Genomic DNA, 21,031 nt, shown 5'->3' with positions numbered 1-21,031 from the left:
TTTTCAAGTGACGACTCCAGCAAAATTTGAAAAAGGACTTTTTGAGTGACTACAACCTTAAATTGAAATTGAAATACTTGATGCATGATACAGCAATAGCTTCACAGAACTGCAGGGGGAAGCAGATGACTACTAATGGATGACTTAGGAATAGCATTGGTATTTGAAACGGAAAAATATATTCATTATCTGTTTAAATTCTTTGCTTCTGTGCACCGCTTGAACCCCAGTAATTTTAAATTGACTGCTACTTGGTGACCTTACAAAAGGGTGTATGAGATGCAGATGTGCATTGTCACACTGTATAAATAGCCTTGCAGAGAAGGGAGCACACATTTGCTGCTCTTGACAAAACTGGAGCCAAGAACAGTTCCCGAGCAAAGTTAAATCAATTGATCAAATAAAATGCATAGGAACAGCCAGCGGAAGCGTAGTTGGAAGCATTACAAGCTCAGGGTGTTTGTCCTTCAGCTCTCACCTGCTATATTTAAGGATTTCACTTCAAGCACTTCTATTATATTAGTTACTTCCAAAACAAACAGTAAAAATGTGTAGGTTGCTTTCTTCTCTAATAGTACAATAATGCTTTAATGCTTTTATTTTTAAACCTGAGTTTTTTGGCAGAGTAGCTGAGGTTCAGGGACTGTATTTGATGGCCTTTCTTTTGAATTGTTGTACTTCGTTGTCAGAAGGCCAAGCTGTCTTTTCTCATTACTTCAGATCAGGTCTTAATCTTCAGCACCTCTTGCTTGCCAGGCAGGTTTATGTTAAGATCCTAATTTCTTGAGAATATGGACTATTGTCATTCAATATCCAAATCTGGAAACATTTCTAATCAGATCCTTTAAGAATCATATTACTAGTTAAATGTAGTTATTTCTCCTGGACTTTAAAAAATATTTTTTTTACTTTGTACATCAAAACCTAATGCCTGCCATTTGGAATTTATTATCTTTGTGTTAATAAAATTTGCAAAAAAGAAACTTTAAGATTTTGCTGACTTTGACTAGCAGAAAATCATAATGGAGTGTAAGTTGGGGAAGTTGTGCATGACCTCAGTGTTATATACGAGCAGCCTCAGGGAACGTAGTGGGTCAAGATATCTTTTCCTTAGGCAGAGCGTTCTAGGAGTTCAGTCTGACCTACTTCCCTCGCTGAGGAAAGGGTAGCCTGCCCTGCAGCTACTTAAATCTTTTTCTGAAACATGAGTGGGTGGGGACACTGAAATGACATTGTGCAAAATTTGTCCCAAGGACAAGTCACTTGCAATTTTTTCACTCTGGTTTGATGTGATCACAGTAAACTGATGACCAGTCAATTTGCAGTTGTCCATTGACGCTGGAAATGCAGCCTACTGAGAGAAGTTATATCTTCTAACACTGCTTTAGGTTTTGTTTGGGTTTTTTTTTTTTTTAACCATGAATTTGAATAGAAGACTGATTCTAACAGCATCCATTGGAGCAGTCCTTTCAGGTTAAATGTAAATTCATCCAAAATAGTTGACTTGCAGCTGGTTTTTTGTTAGGATTTTCTGTTAAAGAAGTGTATATATGGAGGAATAAATTATGGATTTATTTCACAAATACATAGTGTCCTTTAGAGGGCAGTGCATTTAGAATGTGATGTGCTAATACATACGGTTTTACATTTTGTGGAAAAGCCAGAGGAATTTGTTGTTAGGGATGGTCTGCTGTTATGTATTGATTATGGGTCATAGTTCAAATGAAAATCCTGAATGATGCATGAGCTACCGTATAGACTTTACGTTTTTGAAAAACACTGCAAGAACTTGTACAGTTTAGAACTTCAGGGGCAGCCTGAAACCCGTAATTTGGAGATATCTTGAAAATGTTGGTCAAGCTGTAATAGAAATGCTGGGTTTGAACCAGGATTGCGTTGCTTGCATTGCTGCTTTCCAGGGAGCTGAGTAAGCTGCAAAACCATATTCGGTGTTCTTGGCAATGCTGCTGGCTTCTGGAACATGCTTAGACAACACCTTTTCTGGTCAAATAGTCAGAAGTGACTGGAAGACTGTCACTGACGTTGTATGTCTGTAAGTTATGTGACTAATAGTTCTCTGTCCTTCAAGTTCGTGCAGTTTGATTCGCAGGCAAGAGGACATACCAGGGAACAGGCTTTCTGAGGAGAGTTGTATGAATCATCAGCTTCCCCGGTTGACAGTCCTTAAACTCTTCTCTTGCTCAGAAGTTTCATCTGCCCAGGTTTCGCCAGCAAACATGCCCATACAGCCACCTAGGTCTTTCTTTGGTGCTGCTGAGACTCTGGATCACAATCCTCTTGGCTACCTGAGAAGGAATCCCACAGATGAAGAAATTTTTTGTTCCTTTCACTCTTTTTTAAAATTTTTTTTTAAATATAAAGCTTATTCTCCTGAAGTCTTCTTGCTGCAAATCACTTTTTATATTAGTGTTTCAAACTTAATTGGGGTAAACATATTTTGTAATAATTTTAATAAAATGAAACAATATAATGATAATACAGGTAAAGCTTTTCATCCAGTATTCATTGATTTTTAGGGTTTCTGCATCAGGAGTACAGCGACTATGCTGTAGTTCCCATTTCATACAAAAAAAATTCTTTCATTATTGTAGAGTTGTAACTCTATCTTATGCAACAGTGAATCAGTTAATGACACTTAAAAGCCCAGTTCTAAATAGGTCATGAGCAGGGAAGTCAGTAGGGCTAGTGTTTCAAGCGTTTCTTATCTTGAATGAGGGTTGTCTTTGTAGATCTTTCATGTTTTCCTGTAGGATCATCATCTCCAAACCTGTTCTGTGCTGAAATCTGGCTGCTTTGTCCGCTGGTATGAAAATGACTTCTGTTGTGCTAACTTTCACTCTGTGTCCATTCACGATGTTTTAAAAATTTTCTTTCTGTGGAGGGCCAGCTGTGCGTGTGGCAGTGACCTTGCTGGAGCTGTTCTGTCTGGCACTTCCAAAGTTTGGGTACAGCTTTCAAATGCAGTTACGTACTCCCTGTGGTGAACAGCAGAATCCTGCATTTATACAAAGAATTTGTGGTTTTCATGCGGCTTGTGCCTTAAGTGCTCAAATTTGTTTGTATATTCATATTTAGAAAGCACCAACTGGCTTGTGTACATTGGTGCAAGGGACATTGCGGAAGGACTTGCGTAGGTTTGTCAGTGTCCCCTGGAGGAAAGCCAGTTTCTAAACAGTGGTGCACACAGGTCTGACCTGTGTTTTTTGATTGTTGTTTTTTTAAATGTGAGGAGCAATGAGTAGTAGAAAACGTATTTAATAGGCAACAGGAAAAAAATCAGTGATCTAGGCATGTATCGAAAGGATCAGATGATACTTTACTGTGTAATTTTGTGTGTCACAACTGAATGCCATTCTCCTGAGCTTAGGTTTCAGAGCATTGTGATCTGTTATTACTAAGATGGTGACAGTGGTCGGGTGAATTACTTTCCAAACCCAATAAAAGCAACAGGAGAGAACCTCTGATTTTGTATTGTTTGTCAGCTACTTGGCATAGCTGTGAGATGGTGCAGCGCTCCACAAAGAGTACTATATTTAGCTGTTTCCAAGGAGATGTTCTGTGCGATATTGATAATTGCATTAATCCTTGATTTACACAATCTGCAGGAAAGGAAACTGCTCCTTTTCCTAGTGTTGGCTTTTTAATTGCTCAATGATCTATATTTTATAGACACCTTGATTTAAGTTCTTTTTGTGTGTTGGGGGCAAAATCAGTGGTTCAAATGATCATTTTTCTACCATAGAAATGATTCATGAACATGAGCATTGCTTCTTGATGTAACTATCTTTCTTACACTGCTTTGTTTTTACTTGTGTGAGGTATGCCTGCATGTGAAAGACTTCCATTGTAAATAGGCTGAAGAGATGGCTTGATGACATCCTGTGTTTTCTGTGTCAAAGGCTAAGAGCATTCATGTCAACTTCGCTTGTGCCAAGAGTACTGTTAAGATATTCATGGTTGAAAACACAACTCTGCTCAGCATGTGCAATTTTCACTGTGTAACAGAACAATCTTCCTGTCTCTGGGTCTGATGGTTTAGTCACTCTGCGTAAGAAGTCTTTCAGGGCAGTACCATCCATGGACCTCTTTCTCATGCAGTCAGCTCAACATGCTTTGTACATCTCTGAAAGCAGCTATGAATTTCTGAGATGGAATTATCTCAAGAAAAAATTTTGAGACTTTACATTTAAAATACATTCTACATAGTTGACCTGCGCTGATTGAATTAAATTGAGTTGGAAAGGAGAAGCAAACAGCCAGCTAAAAAGCTAACGTATTAGTTTAAACCATGTAATTCACTATGAATGCTCTTTCTGCAGTGTTGTCCATGAACTGGAGCTTTTTAATTGCCTTGTTGTTATACTCCAGGTTTCATGGATATATATAGTCTATCGTATCACAATGACTACAAGCAAGCAATCTTGGTACTAGTTAAAATTCTTCTGGTTATATTTTATTCTGATTTCCATTCATACTTTGTTTGGAACTGCAGCTGACCTACTTGTTCATTTCAATTAAATGCTTTGAGACATTGTCTTTTCTTTTGTAGAAAAGAAGAAAGGAGAGCACAATGCTTAAGGAGAAAGGAAATGAGCAATTCAAGAAAGGAGGTGGGTTGATAATCTTCTAACACCATATGGATGTTAGAGGATCTTAATTAATACTTAGCCATCATGGTGATACTGCAGAAAACCCATAGGAAGATCTCACACCTACCATCATTCAAATTTATCATATATATCATTTTGCATCCAGCTCTAGAGAACAGAAAGGGATAGCAGACCTCCTTAAGAGTTAAGTTGAAATCACAAAGACTTGGATTACTACAGCAGGATTCTCATGAAAGCTCAGTGTTTAAATCCAAGAACATGATACAGAATTGACTGCCTTCCAAGTGCCAGTGTTTCTTTTACTAATCAAAAAAGGCTTCCACTAGGCTCTGAGTTTTGCTAATGCAGGACTCAGGGGCTCAGTAGCTCTCTCCTACCTTTGTACCATTGCATGTTTCTTTTTATCCACTGACTCTGTCTGTTATATATTTTATTTATGTATGTGTGTGTACACACGTACACACACACATACATGTATTTACAAAAACTAATCTAGAGGTATGTAAATTTCTAGTTTATGCCAGAACTGGACTTGTTCTGAACATTTCAATGAAATTCAGTGAAATTCAGTGAACATAGGTAATGCAACGGGGTTGAGGTCGGTAATAAATAACTGTAACAATACTTTTAATTAAAAAACATAAAGGGTGAAGTGATTTTGACACCTACCTTTCATTTAATGTTCTGGTGGCTAGAGGATTCACAAAGAAACCCGGAAATGCAGATTCATACTTTCCTCTGTCTGCCGGGACACAAACGACTAATTTCCCCTTTCCAGAAGTCCCTGATAACCAGGCAGTGACCTTTGTGTTGGAGGTCTCTTACTGTGTGCTAAGAGAGCAAGATTCCTGGGGAAAGATTTACCAATTCAAGCAAGCATCAGAGCAGGCAGAAGGAACTAAAGCCTGTAATGTTGGCTGAATCATCTCGTGAAGTCTCATCCATAGCCTCTTCTTGACAAATTCTTTGGCAAATCTTTTCAGTGTGCGTGTGCCTGCCAAAGTGCTTACTAATCAGAAACACACCACCTTTGAAAGACCTAGATGGTCACCAGCTAATGTGCACAGCAAGAATTGCTCTGTTTTGAGGACAATGCCCTTGTCAGCTGGCAGGGCATTGTTCAGAGTCACTATGGAGCCTGCTCGCTCTTGACTGTACCTTTATTGGAAAAGGAATGACTTGATAATCCCATGTGGTTTTCCAGTGGTCCTTGCTTTAGACCAGGTGGATGACGGATGACCTTCGGGTGATAACGGGTTTGTGGTGACTGACCTTTAAGTCAGTTATTGAAGATGAGATGGCAAATAAAATAACTTCATAGCTGCTTTGAACAGGTATCGGTGCAGTGACACATTTCAGCACATGCTTCCTTTCGGATCAAGGATACACTTAATCTAAAGGGATTCTACCTCTAAGGCGGGTACTCAAGTAGAATGAAACAATTTCAGGGATGAGAATTACATGCACGTCATGCTGTACTTGTTACATTAAACTCAGGACTATATTTCTGCTTTTACAAGGGTGTTGATTTTGAAATAATTAATTGTCATTGATCTCTGTACTACTTAGAAATGCACTTTGTCTGAAAGCAGCTACTGATCCTGGTTTAATATTGCATCATATATTGAGAAATGTTTCCAAAGAAATCTTAGCCATGTGGTTCACGGACTGTACTGGCATTTGAAATAAAAGGTCTGTTTTGTTGTTTTTTTTCCTACTGCATCTGCAGACTATGGAGAGGCAGAAGACTCTTACACGAAGGCTCTGCAGATTTGTCCCGCCTGCTTCCAGAAAGATAGGGCTGTTTTGTTTTCAAACAGAGCTGCTGCAAAAATGAAACAGGTGAATAATCTTTTTATGAAATACCATGTATTGATTACATGACAAATGCAATAATGAAGTCATTAGGGGAGCATAAAGGAGGGCAAAATAATAAAGCTGTTTGCAGGTTTTGCTGCTTGCTCAGTCTCTCACACTCCCAGTAGAAATGCCGGTACACTTGGTTTTCCTGAGGATGAAAACCAACCTGAAAGTTGCAGTTGGAACAGCTGTTCGAAGGTGCTCTTCTGCATTATGTTTAAAATACTGAGTTTTCTTTCATTTTCTCTATTTTAATGAAATTCAAAGTTCACGTGGAACAGATGTCTTTAAGCACGTTAATGTATGCAGACCATGTATTAGATTGTTTAGAATTGTAGCTCGTTAGTGTTTTTTCTAAAAGCCTGCATTGTCAGATACTTGTCTTTGTTTAATTGGCTCAAATGCTTTGAGGCATAAGCAGGACTTCCTAACTATGGCTCTATTAATTTAGTTAGTCTGCTGCCTTCACAGTTTGTGTAGTAGGGACAGACCTGCTGTATGTAGGGCACGGTCTAGATAGGATGGGTGCAGCTTTCTCCATAGGTTTTCTGTTCCTTGACCAGGGACAGGTGCTCAGATGTTACCAGAGTCAGCACTAGGCTTAGGCAGCACGGAAGGCACAGAACACGATCTCTATAAACAGAAGCTTTCACTTCATAATAGGGGAGAAATATTTTTGCCTTTTGTTTTTAAGATTAAATTATTATAGAAAAAATAGCACAGTAACTCCTATCCTCAGTTTACCCTCCTGCAAAGGGAACTTTCTTGCAGTTTTCCTCCAGTATTGAGACAGATGCAGCTCTGTTTAGAAATGTACCCTGGAGCCATATTTAGGCATAAATAAGTAAATTCTTACTCAGTGTAGACTATTCTTGTTCAGCCAGAATTATCTAACTTGCTGTTGGGATACTGAATTGTTTGAACAGACAAGGAAAAAATGGAATAAAATCTGTAATAATACATGCTGGAACCTTTCAAATATGAAAGCTGTAAACTGAAAAAACTCCTTATAATCCACGTTAGCTATTCATATCACTAGGAAACGAATCCAATAGTCCCCAAATGAGCCCAAGATGATAAAAGAACTGTGCACAAACTAGTGTATCTCGCCAGCATAGATCAGTGGAACCTGACAGACGAATACATTACTCTGAAAATAGATTCATATTGTTAATAACTTCCCCATTAAGTTTGTTCTTCCATACCTGCTGCTCCCATTTGCCTTGTACTACAGCGAAAGCTCATGAGGCAAGACTGACACAGTTCTGTTTCATGGAGAAGAAAATAGTTCCTTGGGTGTAGAAAGATTACTACTACTTAGATCAACAATACAAGCATGGAACAGCCTGCTTTTTTTAATTTTTTATTTTTTTTAAAGCCTTTTTAGTTTGGATGAAGATTGGATCTCTGTCTCAGCTCTTTTGTTTGTTTTTTTTTTTTTTTTTTCTTATTTTATTATAAGCAGATTGCCAGACTCTCATCTTCTTGCTATGGTTGTCTGGGTGCGCTAAAATCTTGTCCCTACCACTTCTGGAAGTCTCATGCATTGTCCCTAGTAGAGAAAGCTGTATTAGTGCTAAAGGCAGTGTCTGCTTTCCAAATGTCTTAGTACAGACAAGAATTTATGTGGGTGTCTTGGGAACCGTCTATTTCAACCCCTTAATTAATTGACAAAGGTAGAAAAGCTGTAGGTCGGTTAAGCCAAGGCCTGCAGATGTGACTCAGCCGTTGGAGCGTCGCTGCCGGCTGCTCGGTGCCGACCATTAGCGGGGCAGCCGTGCAGTTTGAACACTGACAGCCTCCACAGAGAGGAAGCTAATCACCGGTAAAGAGCTTTACAGCAGGAGCAACGGTATGAAAAGCCTTGATTACATGAACACCCAATTCCTTGGAATGCCAGACAAACCATTTGCTTAGAGTTGCAAATAATCTGTTGCCCAACAAATATGACTTAAGTATACCAAAACTGTTTTGTGTTCTAGGACAAGACGGAAGCTGCCCTAGGTGACTGCAGCAAAGGTATGGCTTTTTTTCAGTGTGCTGCTCTTGTGCCAGATCTTTCATATATAAATTCTGCCAGTTAGTGCCTTACTGCAGAGCTGTAATTTTGGACATAAGGGTCTTTAAAGAATTTATAGAAAAGCTCCAGTGGAAGACACCTGAATCTAGAATTATTTGTTTTGTAAAATGTCTGTCAAACTTTTCCTGTCTGTAATAATTTACTTTCTATTCTCTTGCACCAATCAGGTTGCTGTTTGTACTTCTTTTTAATAGGGAAGTCTTTTCATTATGGAAGCTGTTTCTTTACACCTACTATTTTAAACCCACTTCCACCTGCTATTCCCCCCTACTCCCTGATTTTGGTTTAATCCCAGATTCCAAAGAACTGTGAGGCCTTATAGAATTAAAAGCATTATCAAGTCCCTTTTATACAAGGCTTTGGCTTTGTCAGAAGGGCTTATGCTCTCCCGTTCTCGTCCTGCATAGTTTTCTCTCTGCAACTTCTGGTGAAATCATTTCAGCTGTGCATTGCTGTATTGCTTCCACCCACTCACCCATGCTCGAATATTTGTTAAACTCCCCATGACAGCTGGGGAAAAAAATCCAAATTACCAATCAGAAGACTAATCCAATGGCTGTGTGCCAGTACTGCTTGTACAGTAAATATGAGTTTGTACACGCTAAAAGTATTCTTGAAGGTAAAAAATTCTAGCTGGCCTTTGTCACTTTGGGGGTTTGCCTTGTTTTCGTGGTGGTGCATTTTGAAAAACACTTCTGCTAATTTTGTAGCGGCTGAAAGGGAATCGGTCTGCTTTGCAGCAGTGAGACATAAACCTACCATCGCTTGACACTCCCCAGGGACTTGGCTTACAAACTGCAATGCAACACTTGGAGCACAGCAGAGCAATTCACACCAACCTGCAACTTGCTGACTGTAGCATTGTCTTTGTCCTTCCAGAAGAAATAAGCTAGAATATTTAGCTAGATAATCCTAGATTTAATTGTCCCGAGAAACATTTTAATGGGTGTAATTATGAAATTGGCAGTCTTTCATTCTCCCTCTTTCTATGATGAAAAATAGATGAAGAAATTCTTGAGAAATTACTGTTTGCAGGTTTCTGTTAAGTTTAGCGTTCAGTCTTAACTGCATCTGTAAACACGGTCGTGGCTGCCAAGGGAATAAGGGGAGGAAAACCTTAAATTCAGTCAGTATGCCCCTCTGTGAACTTGTAGAGCTAATACAACTGTTTGGGGATTCCCAACCCAATTTTGACCATTTGATATTAAATTCAGAAGAACACCAGTAGTTCTCCTGGAGTTTGTCTCAACTTGAACTGAGATAAGCAGGGGAATACTTATTTTCCCTGCTATGTGCATATTTGGGTATATTTAACTTTAGCTGTAATCTAATAATACTTATTAAATATACAAAAGCTGAAAAATATCTTACAGGTCCTTAAAATTTCTGAAGGGTCACTTAGAATCTCTGCATATATACTATTGCAAAATTAAATGTTTGTGCATTATAAATCACTTCTGTCCATGACAGATTGTAGACATTAAATGAAATATCATCATTGCATTAGACTTGCACAGGGAGATGTATGCCTTTCTGAATAATGACTTAGCTTTTAAACTGTGACTCTGCTTGATTCTAAGCTACATTATAAAGATAACTTTTAAGAATTTATACACACTTAAGAATTCATTTGAGGGGTGTAGAAATGTTTCAAGTTAAACACTGTGCTTTGGTTTTGTTTTCTAGCAGTGGAATTGGATCCTAACTATATTAGAGCTTTGCTGCGGAGAGCAGAACTATATGAAAAAACAGAAAAACTAGATGAAGCCCTGGAAGATTATAAGGCAGTCCTCGAAAAAGACCCATCAGTTCCTCAAGCCAGAGAAGCTTGCATGGTAAACCTTTTTAGTATACTTTGGCCTAACTTTAAACCAAGGTCTTTTCTTTCCTGTTCTAAATATTCAATGCTGTTTATGCAAGCAGCTTCATATGCAGTGGTGATAACTTTTTTTTTTTGAGACTGAAAGTGTAGTGGTTTTCTCATCTGGTTTTACGTAAGGAATATTACATGAACTGGCACAACTTCCATGACAAGTCTCAGGCCCATAAAGCATAGTCCTCTTTTTACCTTTGTAAAATGAGTGAAAGTAAACACGTGTTCTGAGGTGTAAACATGTAATTGCATGTTTAACTGTTGAATAGCGTGCACACACAGACACATACTTCTTTCTAGTTTTCTGATCGAGGCTGTTAATTGCTAGAAAAGGTTGCCTGAACCACTGCTGCATTTAGTAGCTATCATTTTAATAAGGAACTGCAATTTCAAAATCAGAATACAAGCACCCTATAATACAGTTCTTGCTAGCTCTTTAATTAGTGGCAGTCTGGTTTTCTTTCAGTAGAATTATTTTTCTGATTAGTAAATTTGCAGTTCGAATGCCTTTATGGCATAATTATAAAAGAATTACTTTTTTTTTCTATGACTTGGTTATATGACTGAGAATGACAAAGAGACAGGGTTGTATCAGTCTGTATGTTTGTGGCTACTTCAAAATGTTGATATTTTTGTTTCTTGGTTTAGCTGTTTTCTGTTCTTGTGCTTTGCTACATGTTGTGTGTGTGTTGGCCTCTTGGAGTTATTTTACTAATAGTGACTGAAGTCTGCTATTAATCTTCAAAAACTTAGGCTTTCACTTGAAGAAAAGGGCACTTTGTGGTTGCAAACAGCACTCTCCTTATTCAGTTACTTTCTTTGTTTTAAAAAAAAAAAAAAAAACAAACCAAAATTCTGCATCTTAGTACTGTGTTCCAATGTCCACTTTCAATCAAATTACAAATACTTCAGGATTAAACATTTCTTGCGGAACCTTTGCCATATCTCTAAGTGTAAGGAAATGCTTGAAAAGTTTCCTTGGCCTTTAGGATATGTCAGCTTGGATGAAAAAAAGGTAAACCCTTAGCACTTCCTGAACCCCCAATCTAACATGTAAATAATCCTTACTCAATGGGGATTTAGAGTCACTGCCACAGCCTGCTGATTTGAGGTTTTAAGTAACTCTTTGTGTAAAATACCAGCAGGAAGTGATTTTTCTAGTGATATTTAGTATGTCAGTGCTCAGTGTGGAAAATAGCTGTGGATTTGACAAGTTCAGGGAGTCTTTTCACAAGGGTAGTAAGAAGGGAAATCTATTTTGTGCAGAAAGCTCCTCTTACAGGATGCTTGCTGTTCTTATTTTTGATAAGAGGTTCTGAAGGCTGTGTTGAAAGGACAAACGTGGTAGAGATGTGGCCAGAAGGCCTGTGGTTTTGAAGGAACGTGTGCTAATGAAAGGTAGCCATTATAAAAAGTACAGTGGGGGTCACTTTGATAAAAGTGGGAGCTTGAGGTCATGGTAGGTGAATGGTTTGCAAGCACCAGAGCCTGTAAAGAGGCAAGCATCTTCTGCAGGGAAAACAACAGCCAAACTGTTCTTTACTTCCATTTTAAGGTAAATGGATGCAATTTTAAAATGCAATTCTTAGTTGGGCACCCAAATCCATATGCCAATACTTGACTCTTTTTATATCTGGTTAAATTTTCAAAGGGCATTATTATTTTAGTTAAGCTTCACATCAGTGAACCTGCACCGTATTCTGCCCCATAAAGAAAAAAAAATCATTTGCTTCACCCACTGAATTATCTCTAAACTCACTTTGAGTGTGTTGATGCAGAAATATTTTTGAAAGGCTTAGGTTTAACTGTTTTGACTCTCCATTTAGGAAAATAAATCATTAGTAGTGATTTCCGTCCCCCTTCCCCATACTATGGTGTTGTAAGTGACAGATTAGAAACTGCTTTTACAGCATATTAGACAAGAAGCCTTGCCTGAAATTACTTCCTTTGGGACTGGATCAGTTGCACTGATGGCAGAAAAATATTCTGCTTAACTGTGTAACTCCTGTAAGGGTATGGTTTCACAAAACAGCTGAACCGATCTGCTGACTGCCCGCTGCTTCCAGAGCCGCCCAGTTGCTTTCCTTGTGCAAGCACTGGTACGAGCTCGTGTTCGACCCCAGGGGACGGCTGGTTCTGTGTATCAGTCTGGCAGACAACTAACTCTGCTGAAGGGAAAAGCGACAACAAGCGAGCAAAAACAGCCAGCAACCAAACAGCCCCGAAGTAAATACTTTTATATTGCCTTGGCTTTTTGCAGTCAGACAAGCCCTACTGCAAATGTTAGTGAGAAGGAAAGAAGATGTGGTCAAGGCAGTGCAGGAACTGAGGCCATCCCTTTTGGCAGCACCCACTGAGAAGGTCAGTTTACTGTACTGCGAAACAACCCCCTGATGCTTGTTGCGTGCATCTGGATGAGAGCAGGAGAGCACTTTTATCACCTAGCTCTTGGCAATGGCTTAATAAATGACAGGCCTGTCAAACATCATTACTGCATGGGTAGTGAACGTGATGGGTCCATCACAGTCTAGAAAAGAGTATTTGTGTTGGCCTTGTTTATAGTCTCCTAGCTGAGACTATGGCTTATTTGATCCAGGAATTCAGCCAAGGACTCTGCTGACATTTCTAAAGCAAACGATGGGGTTTAGTTTCTGTAGCTTGTAGTCTTTTAGCATTAGACTAGCTCCAGAGTGAGGCCTACTGTAATCTAGCCGGTTACTTGGCAAAATAGCATTAGTGTATGAGGAGTGCATTTTAGCAGCTCATCATACAAAGAACAACTGTGAGGATCAGGCAGATTATGAACCACCAGTCAGGACTCTGCTGATTAAGGTTTGGGAACACTGGGTTTTGCACCACTGTAGCTGGTACAAAATGTAGGAATTTTAAAATACATATGTTTTGGTTGATTGGAACGCCCTGAAAATATAGATACTGCCCTTTATACCTCTTGCAAAACCACAATTTTTTTACAGTGAGCATGCCTCCAGTAGTCTCACAACAGAGGTCTTGCTCAGTAACCAGTGGAGATTCAGGCTAGAAGAGAATCATAAGTAGTGCTGCTGCTCTTCCTGGCCATCTTTCAGGAACGTTTTAGTACGGTCAGTAATTTATTCTTAATTTTTGTAGCTGGGAAGTACAGAGTTGACTGTTTTGCATACCTTCTGCTCCTTGACCTCATTTTACTATGGCAGAGGCTTTAGGCTCACATGTGGTGCTGAACACTTTGTACAAAATGCTCTCAATTTACACTGCAGTGGGATTTAGGACATTTCTGCCCTGAGTTGGTCCTGTTCTTTGTCAAGTTTCAGGGGAGAAGCAGTCTTCTAAGACTGAAGCTTAAAACTCCTCTCTTGAAAAATTGTTAAGGAAATTCTGACTACTAGTTTTACACTTTTTAAAATATTCATAATAAATCTCTAAATTTCATAATAAAATTCCAGCTGTAATGTTGACCAGATATGTGGTTAACTTATCTAATATGTAGGAGACTAAGAAGCTTTGCTTTATTGTAAGGTAAAGTGCATTGCTCTTCGCAGAAATATTGCAGCGTTTTTTCCTCCTCACCGGTAATGAAAATGATGCATCAAGAGAATCTGCAAATTAGCTTCATTCATTGTTAGAGCAAATCTTTCTCCTTCCTGTACATAGAAAATATTTCACATACTGCTTTAGGGAATGTCATGATCTTGTTAAATGGCAGTTCAAAAATATGAAATACGCAGTAGTTCTTTGCTTTGATTCTCGATTTGGTTGCTGCTCTAAAATTTTACTACTGTTTATATTTCATGAGTACAGTGGTAGTGTTTTGGTTTAAATCCTAGTGTTGTGCACTGTAGTTACTTTTGACATCTTCAATGCCAAATGAAAGAGTTTGAAAGTATAATGTTTTGCGGTCAAATAATCCCTATTGATGCTTTCCCAGAAAGTGTTTAATTATATAGTATCAATCTTTAGGTTTTGTTTTTAGCAGGTGTATAACAGTGTTATGTGAATTTTAGCTTCAACGCAGTTTTTGAGGCATTGGCAGGACAGATAAACTTATTTCCTAAAGGAAGCTGTGCTTTGAGATAAGTATCATAGACACCAGATAACAGACACCTTTCTATAGATAACTGACCTTGCAAATACATTTCTGGAGTGAGAAATGCTGAGTCTTTGGAATAGTAGTATTCAGACAAACATGGAGTATATATTTTAGATGAAGGATTTGTGTCTTTTTTTCCTGCTAAACCCTAATGTCCAAACGTGAGACACGCACTATATATTATGCCAAATTCATCCAAGATTCAGCAAACCTCACAGCCGCAGTGCAAACTGAATTTAGAGCCTGGGGATATCCACACATGTTTTCATACAGGCAGCTTAGGTCCAGATCTGCACCCAACTTAATAAGCCCCTCTGGGTCAGCAGGAGTCAGATGAGGTCTGACTGGGCTAATTAGATCTGGCTCACTGGTGGTGATGCTGGGCCTGGGCTGGTTTCAAGCTTAGCCATCCAAATATATCTGTATTGTATTCCTTAGTACTCATTTTTCTGTTTTTTTTTTTTGTTTGGGCTTTTTTTTTTTTCTGGGGTATACCACTTCTCTTCCCCACCACTGTAGGAAATGAACTGTATTTGGCTGCGTTCGCCAGCGTATTCTGCATTGCAGAGGAGAGGAATAGTCAGGCAGCCTTGGCAATGGGCTTTCTCTTGAGGTGAACATCTTATTTCACTGTAGCAACGCTATCAGGCTGACAAACCTACCCACGATGACTGGAGCTTTAAGTGACAGGAAAGAACTAGGTTAGGAAATGAATTCTTTAACTATGTTGAGAAGCCAATTACCACAAGGGAGGTGTATCGGGAGTGAATTCCACACCTGTTACCATGGTCTGCAACTGTAATCAGTTTCCTGATAGCACCACTGCAGCACATCTGTCTTACTTGCTGTGACCTCCACAAGAAGAGACAGCATAGTTATACATATAATTGCATGCAGAACTGCCAGAATTATACAGTGGTACGCACAGTATAAAAGCTTGAAATAGTACTTTGAAAAATATGAAAAAGATGTATAAAAAGTTACTATCGTTTGTAATATATTTTGGTTTAATATTGTATTTAATGGATGTATAGAAAACAAAATTTAAATGATACAATGGTAAATTGTATTAACTATGACTAAGTAGTGAATATAAAATTCTAATTAAAAATTATCATTGCAATCATATAGCAAAACACTAGTGCTGTGTAAGGATGGAAGAAGAGCCACAGCTGTTCTAGGCATAAATGGGAATCTCAAATCATTAGGAGCGCATAGACCATACATAATGCATATTAAAAGCATGCGATAAGTTTATTTGTGATGGTGCAACAAATTTTAACACTGGTGCCAGTTCTGAGGTGGGAAGAAGCACGTTAATGAACTATTACTTGGACTAGTACCTTTCTGAGGATGAACTGGGGGAGTTCCCTCCCCATGATCGATTGCCAAGTCAAGGCCCTCATTTGTAATAGCCCGTCCTCCTTAGCGCTAGGCCATATATTGCGTAAGAAGATGCTGCTCGTTAAACCACGTCCTGAAGTTCATGGACAGTTAATTAAGTGATCTTCTGATAAAATATTTGTATTTAGAAGACTTCAGTGTTTTCACAGTGTGGATTTCCCATAAGTATGATGCCACTGAGAACTGACTTTATGGATGTTTTCCTTATTATATACCGGTGTTTATGTTCAGAATTCAAGTGCCGTGCTTGCTTGGTTCCTCAAGCTTCTCTTACCAAATTTAATGCAGGCAGCAGAGGAGACAGGGCTAAAATACACTTTAATTGTAAGCCTCTTAAATTCCTTAAGCTTTCCAGCTAAAATCCCAAGCAAATAGATCAGATCTCTTTTTCAGCAGTAAAAATGCATGTCTGTATGAAACCTGCACTCACAAGCTACAACTTACTCTTTATGAACTGATGCCATCGTATGAATTACAGGTTTCCAAAATAAGATGAAAGGGTGGCTTGACATAAGGATTCCTTTTAAGCCATAAACAGTGTATCCTGGATATGTGTATGACAGTTCTATAAGCATAAACAATTTTTATCTCTCTCCACAGCGATTACCTAGACAAATTGAAGAGCGGAATGAAAAATTAAAGAAAGAAATGTTAGGTAAGTAGTGTGTATATATAACTTCCATAATAATCTAGAAAAATAAAAATGCATGAGTAGAATCTCTCGTATAAAATTTAAAGAAGGTAAATCTTAAAGGAAATACTTGTTCTGTGTAAACACAACTCCTGATTTCTTTCTAGCTCTCTATTTCTTGGTTTCACCGACAGTAAGTTCTAGCCAAATAATTCTCTCACACAGAAAAAGTTATTAGTTACATTTAAAGAAAGAAATAACTCAAGACCAAAAACAATGAAATATTAATGCATGTGAAAGCAGGGGAAAATGGTTTGAAATAGACTGACTGCTCTGCCCTTTCTCTCCACAAGTAAACCTTCAAAGGAAACATTCCCATGAAAGGGATAAAACAGGGTTTTCACTAAACCTTTACATAAAAGAAGTCAGCCAGCTGTAACAGCTGAGCATGTTGGATCTTGTGTCTGAAGAAATAACTCTGGTTCTTTTTGTAGCACTTCCAACCTTTAGACCTCCAAGTCTTCATGTTTACCTTGATTTATATAGTATTTCAATTCTGTTTGTGTGGAGGCTGAATTAGACCTACTTCGTGTGACAAATAGGCACCTGGCCTTGCTAGGAGTGGAATTAGATTTCCTAACTTTGAAGCTCATTGTTTCTTGACTTTTTACAGTTCTGTTACTGTTGACTCTACTTGCTTGTAGAAAAGAGAATTTAATGAATATAACTCATTGGAATGCATGTGCCCCCATTATCGTGTTGTATGGTATTGCTTGCATAATATCTTAACTGGATTGATGTATGTCAAAAGGATAACTACTTAAATAAGATTGCCCAAGCAACATGGGTTTTCATGTGTCATCTCAAGTATAAAGCACTTCCTCGCGCCACTCACAGTGTTGTGGTTAAACTAACAATTTTGGGGGGAACCTCCTTCCCAAAAAAATTGCTGTCAACATTGTCTACTGTCTCCTAGATAACAGGGATGTTAATTCTTACAGGTTCAGGCACTACATAAGCCGATCTGACATTCTGCTGCTTTTTAAAATTAGTTTGGTTTTTTTTACATAATCTTTTCATTTGTCCTGTTTAGAAAATCCACACCAAAGAGCACAGACAAATGGCAGTATAAGATAAAGAGAAACTAACTGTACCTAACCTGTTTCAGAAATAGCTTTCAATAGTTACCTGCTTACTCATTCTAGGTGTGACAAGTAGTAAATGAAATGTTATTTTAACATGAGTAGGCTTTGAGGGTTTGGGACAGGAAAGACCCCAGGGAAGACAGCGTTTTGCTATTCTGCAGAGAATCAGGTTAAATAAACTCAGTCTGTCTTGCACACTGTAGCACTAATTCTTAAAATATTTGGGAAGAAGAGACTGTTTCAAGGGCTTATGCTGAAGCTGCTATTTTCTTTAATTATTTTTTTTTGTTGCTGTGCAGGGAGTCTGATTCGCTCTTGCTTTCTACCTGTTTTGACCTAGTAAAGTTGCAGTGAGGCTTTCTAGAGATTTACATCATCAGATTCTGTTTCCGCCATTGTATTTAGAACAAGCCATAAATAAAGAAGGTTAAGTGTGATAGTGCTATAAATAAATAAAAAATGCAGAAAATCTCCAGAAGGATCATGCCCATTTGGAGGGCATGGGATGGGTTTCAACGCAAAGTAATATGAAAACAATTCCTGATCTTTTTTTGAAGTTTCCTTTTGTACTATTATTACCAATGTCTAAAGGCCTCACTGGTCAGAAGGGACTATACTGAACCGATAAATGCAGCTTTATAACTGCCATTACAAACCTAGTTCTATACTGCTGATTTTTGCCTAGAGTTCAGACTAGATGTGATCTTTTTAAAAAGTGTTAATCGAGTGGCAGTTAGGATTTCAGAACTGAACTGATCTTTTGGGAACCAGTTCAGGCTGTTTAGATTGGGATTCTCAAGAAAGGAATCCCTTCTCAATGATGTTACGTACGTGCAAGGAGATACACTGATGCTTACTGTTGCAAACAGCCAGGAAAACCAGATTAAGAGTGGGGTAGTCCAGTGTATAACCCTATGTTCATCCACAACCTTTGCGTGTGACAGGATTCATGTAAATTGTCATACATAGTCTTAAAATTATATGGTGTCTGTTGGGCAGGTGATATTTTATTCTTAGCACTGCTTGTGATCAATAGTGTAACACAAATTGAGGATTTTTTCTATAATACATTCTCTTAATAGAACACTTGAAATTAAGTTAGGAATATGGGCAGCGCCAGACTAATTGTTTTAAGTTTTACAAAATTCCTTGTATCTTGTCAGTGAGAGATAGCAGTGATGCCATGGGTCTAACGATGAAGGCCTGGGAAGGAAATGCTTCCCAAGGTTTACAAAATGCTGCTGTTCTGTCTGAGGTCAAGGAAAAACCCTTACAGCTGAAGAAGAGGGATTAGATGGGAGTTCTGGAAGAAGTGAAAAAAGACAAACCTGATGTAGTGTGGTGGTTAAGAGATTTCTTTGGATTTGTTTTGGTTGTACAATGTATTTGTTGTAAGCTGTTTCAACTTTTCTTTTTCGAGAATTTTGTTAATGCTATTTACTAACTGAGTACTGTGTCAGGATAGACAGTTGTTTGTGCTAATCTGTGAGGAGATTGTCTGACTGCTGGTTAAACAGTGCCAGGTGTGCAAGGATTCGTTCTTTTCACAGGGGACTCGGCTCAGGTCTCTGGGTTGTACCCCAGATTTTTTCATTCCAGGAGAGCAAGTCAGATGCACGCTGGTGTTAATGCTAATAGTTCCGGGGTAGGCCTGGTCCGGGAGCACGGACACTAACCTTAAATTAATCACCAACAAAATCTTGAGAAAGAATGTCATACTTCATTCTTTGGCTCCTTTGAAGTTTGGATATTGAATTGAATTCTTATTTTAGTCAATCAGCCAGAAACGTTGTTTTTCTAGGCTTTTATTCTTTTAACTAAAACTTAAGTCCTGGTATACCCAACTAAGGCTGTCATGAAAAGCGGAGCTGTGTACAAACAAGCCAAAATAAATGGAGTGCATCTTCCTTCTTGCCCAAGTGTGTTTCCTGTTTTCCAGTGCTACAGCTCATTACCACATAGTTTGTCAGAAGCTAAAACCACTTCTTAAGTGATTGTGTGTAAATAAATCAGAGCACACATTCTTGGCTGGATTTTTATTCCAGACTACCTCACTGTGAATTCTTGTGTGCAAGTGGTAGTGCACGTGATTGATGGAGTTGATGTCACTAGAAAAAACGTGTTTTTTTGCTAAACCAAGTCCATTTCTGCTACGTGTTCTGCGAGGGTCTAACTTTTCCAAAGCTGACATTTGTATTTAAATTATTTTCATATTTTCCATTCAGCCTTTGCAGGTTAGTGCTGCCGCTTGCCACTGAACTTTGCTCAATACAAACTAAGCTCTGAGTTTCACATTAATGAAAGCTTAACTTATAGCACACTTTAAAAGAAGCTTTTAAATCCATGTGGCTCTGCCTTTACGCTTCCAGAACGTGAGCGTCCTCTGCCTTAGTCATTGCCCAGGACGTGAACATTCACTGACCATTTTCTGTGTTCTTTTTTATTTCTCTTCTGACTTTAAAGCCAAAGATTTCCAGCTATTGTGCAACAACCTAGTCTTGTTTAGAGAAACTAATTATTGTGATAACTAGAACCAGCTCCTTTGGGGAGAGGGTATGAGGAGAGGGGAAGCTTGGAATAGTTTGAGCAAGGTTTAGCAGCTTGAGGGCTGTGACAATAGTTTCCTGCATGGCTACAGGGGAGCCAAGTATATTGGAGATTTAAAAAAAATGGGCTGGAAAATAAGCCAATCTGTGTAACTCATCTTATACACACGGACTTCATCAAATCTAATTAAAAACTATTGGGACTTTCAGCTTAAGATATAAAGGAGTGCATTCCAGAAAAGAGTGAAATGTACTTGATTATCAGTGTGATTAATGGCAAGGCCTATCAGAGTTTATCACCTGGGCCTTTCTGCCAATAAGAGATCTTTCCAGCTACGTGAGATCAGCACAGATATTTATTAGGTTTAGTGCCTAAAGAATTAGTTTGGTTTTGGGGTTTTTTTTAATATATATTGAAGGGTCTGTTGTATTTGCAATTAAGCTGCTAAACCCCAATACTATATATAGGGAGGTCACTTTAAATAGTTCAAACCAGAGCAAATATACAGTTACTTTTAGTTCAGTCCTCACTTACCATTTAGGGAAGGGAAAAAGATTTGCTCTCAATCTTTTAATTGCTTAAGAAACGTTGTTGGTAATACAGAAAGTTATACAAAGATGAGACCTCATGCGGAAATTTGTCTTTTATCCAAATCTTAACATAAACAATATCTAGCTTTTCAACTTCCAAACCCTGCATTAACACCAGCAACTATACTAGAAGGATTGCCAGAAAGAATAGCAATTCATTTTGGCTGTTACATCTTAATGTAA

At 38.4% G+C, this 21,031-nt stretch overlaps 1 protein-coding gene across 2 annotated transcripts in view; it reads left to right on the top strand.

Annotated features, from left to right (window-relative positions):
* TTC1 (tetratricopeptide repeat domain 1) overlaps positions 1–21,031 on the top strand; it is a 33,239-nt gene that overhangs the window by 7,212 nt on the left and 4,996 nt on the right. For both annotated transcript variants that reach the window (XM_074156778.1, XM_074156779.1), the window contains exons 3-7: positions 4,571–4,631; positions 6,361–6,473; positions 8,474–8,510; positions 10,258–10,406; positions 16,536–16,590. In XM_074156778.1, the coding sequence (XP_074012879.1) occupies positions 4,571–4,631; positions 6,361–6,473; positions 8,474–8,510; positions 10,258–10,406; positions 16,536–16,590 (415 nt within the window). The remainder of the gene's footprint in view (positions 1–4,570; positions 4,632–6,360; positions 6,474–8,473; positions 8,511–10,257; positions 10,407–16,535; positions 16,591–21,031) is intronic.

This window comes from Numenius arquata, chromosome 11 (genome assembly GCF_964106895.1).
Source record: "Numenius arquata chromosome 11, bNumArq3.hap1.1, whole genome shotgun sequence".
Taxonomy (NCBI): domain Eukaryota; kingdom Metazoa; phylum Chordata; class Aves; order Charadriiformes; family Scolopacidae; genus Numenius; species Numenius arquata.
The sequence above is the reverse complement of the archived record's forward strand: the minus strand, read 5'-3'. Positions and strand labels throughout refer to the sequence as shown.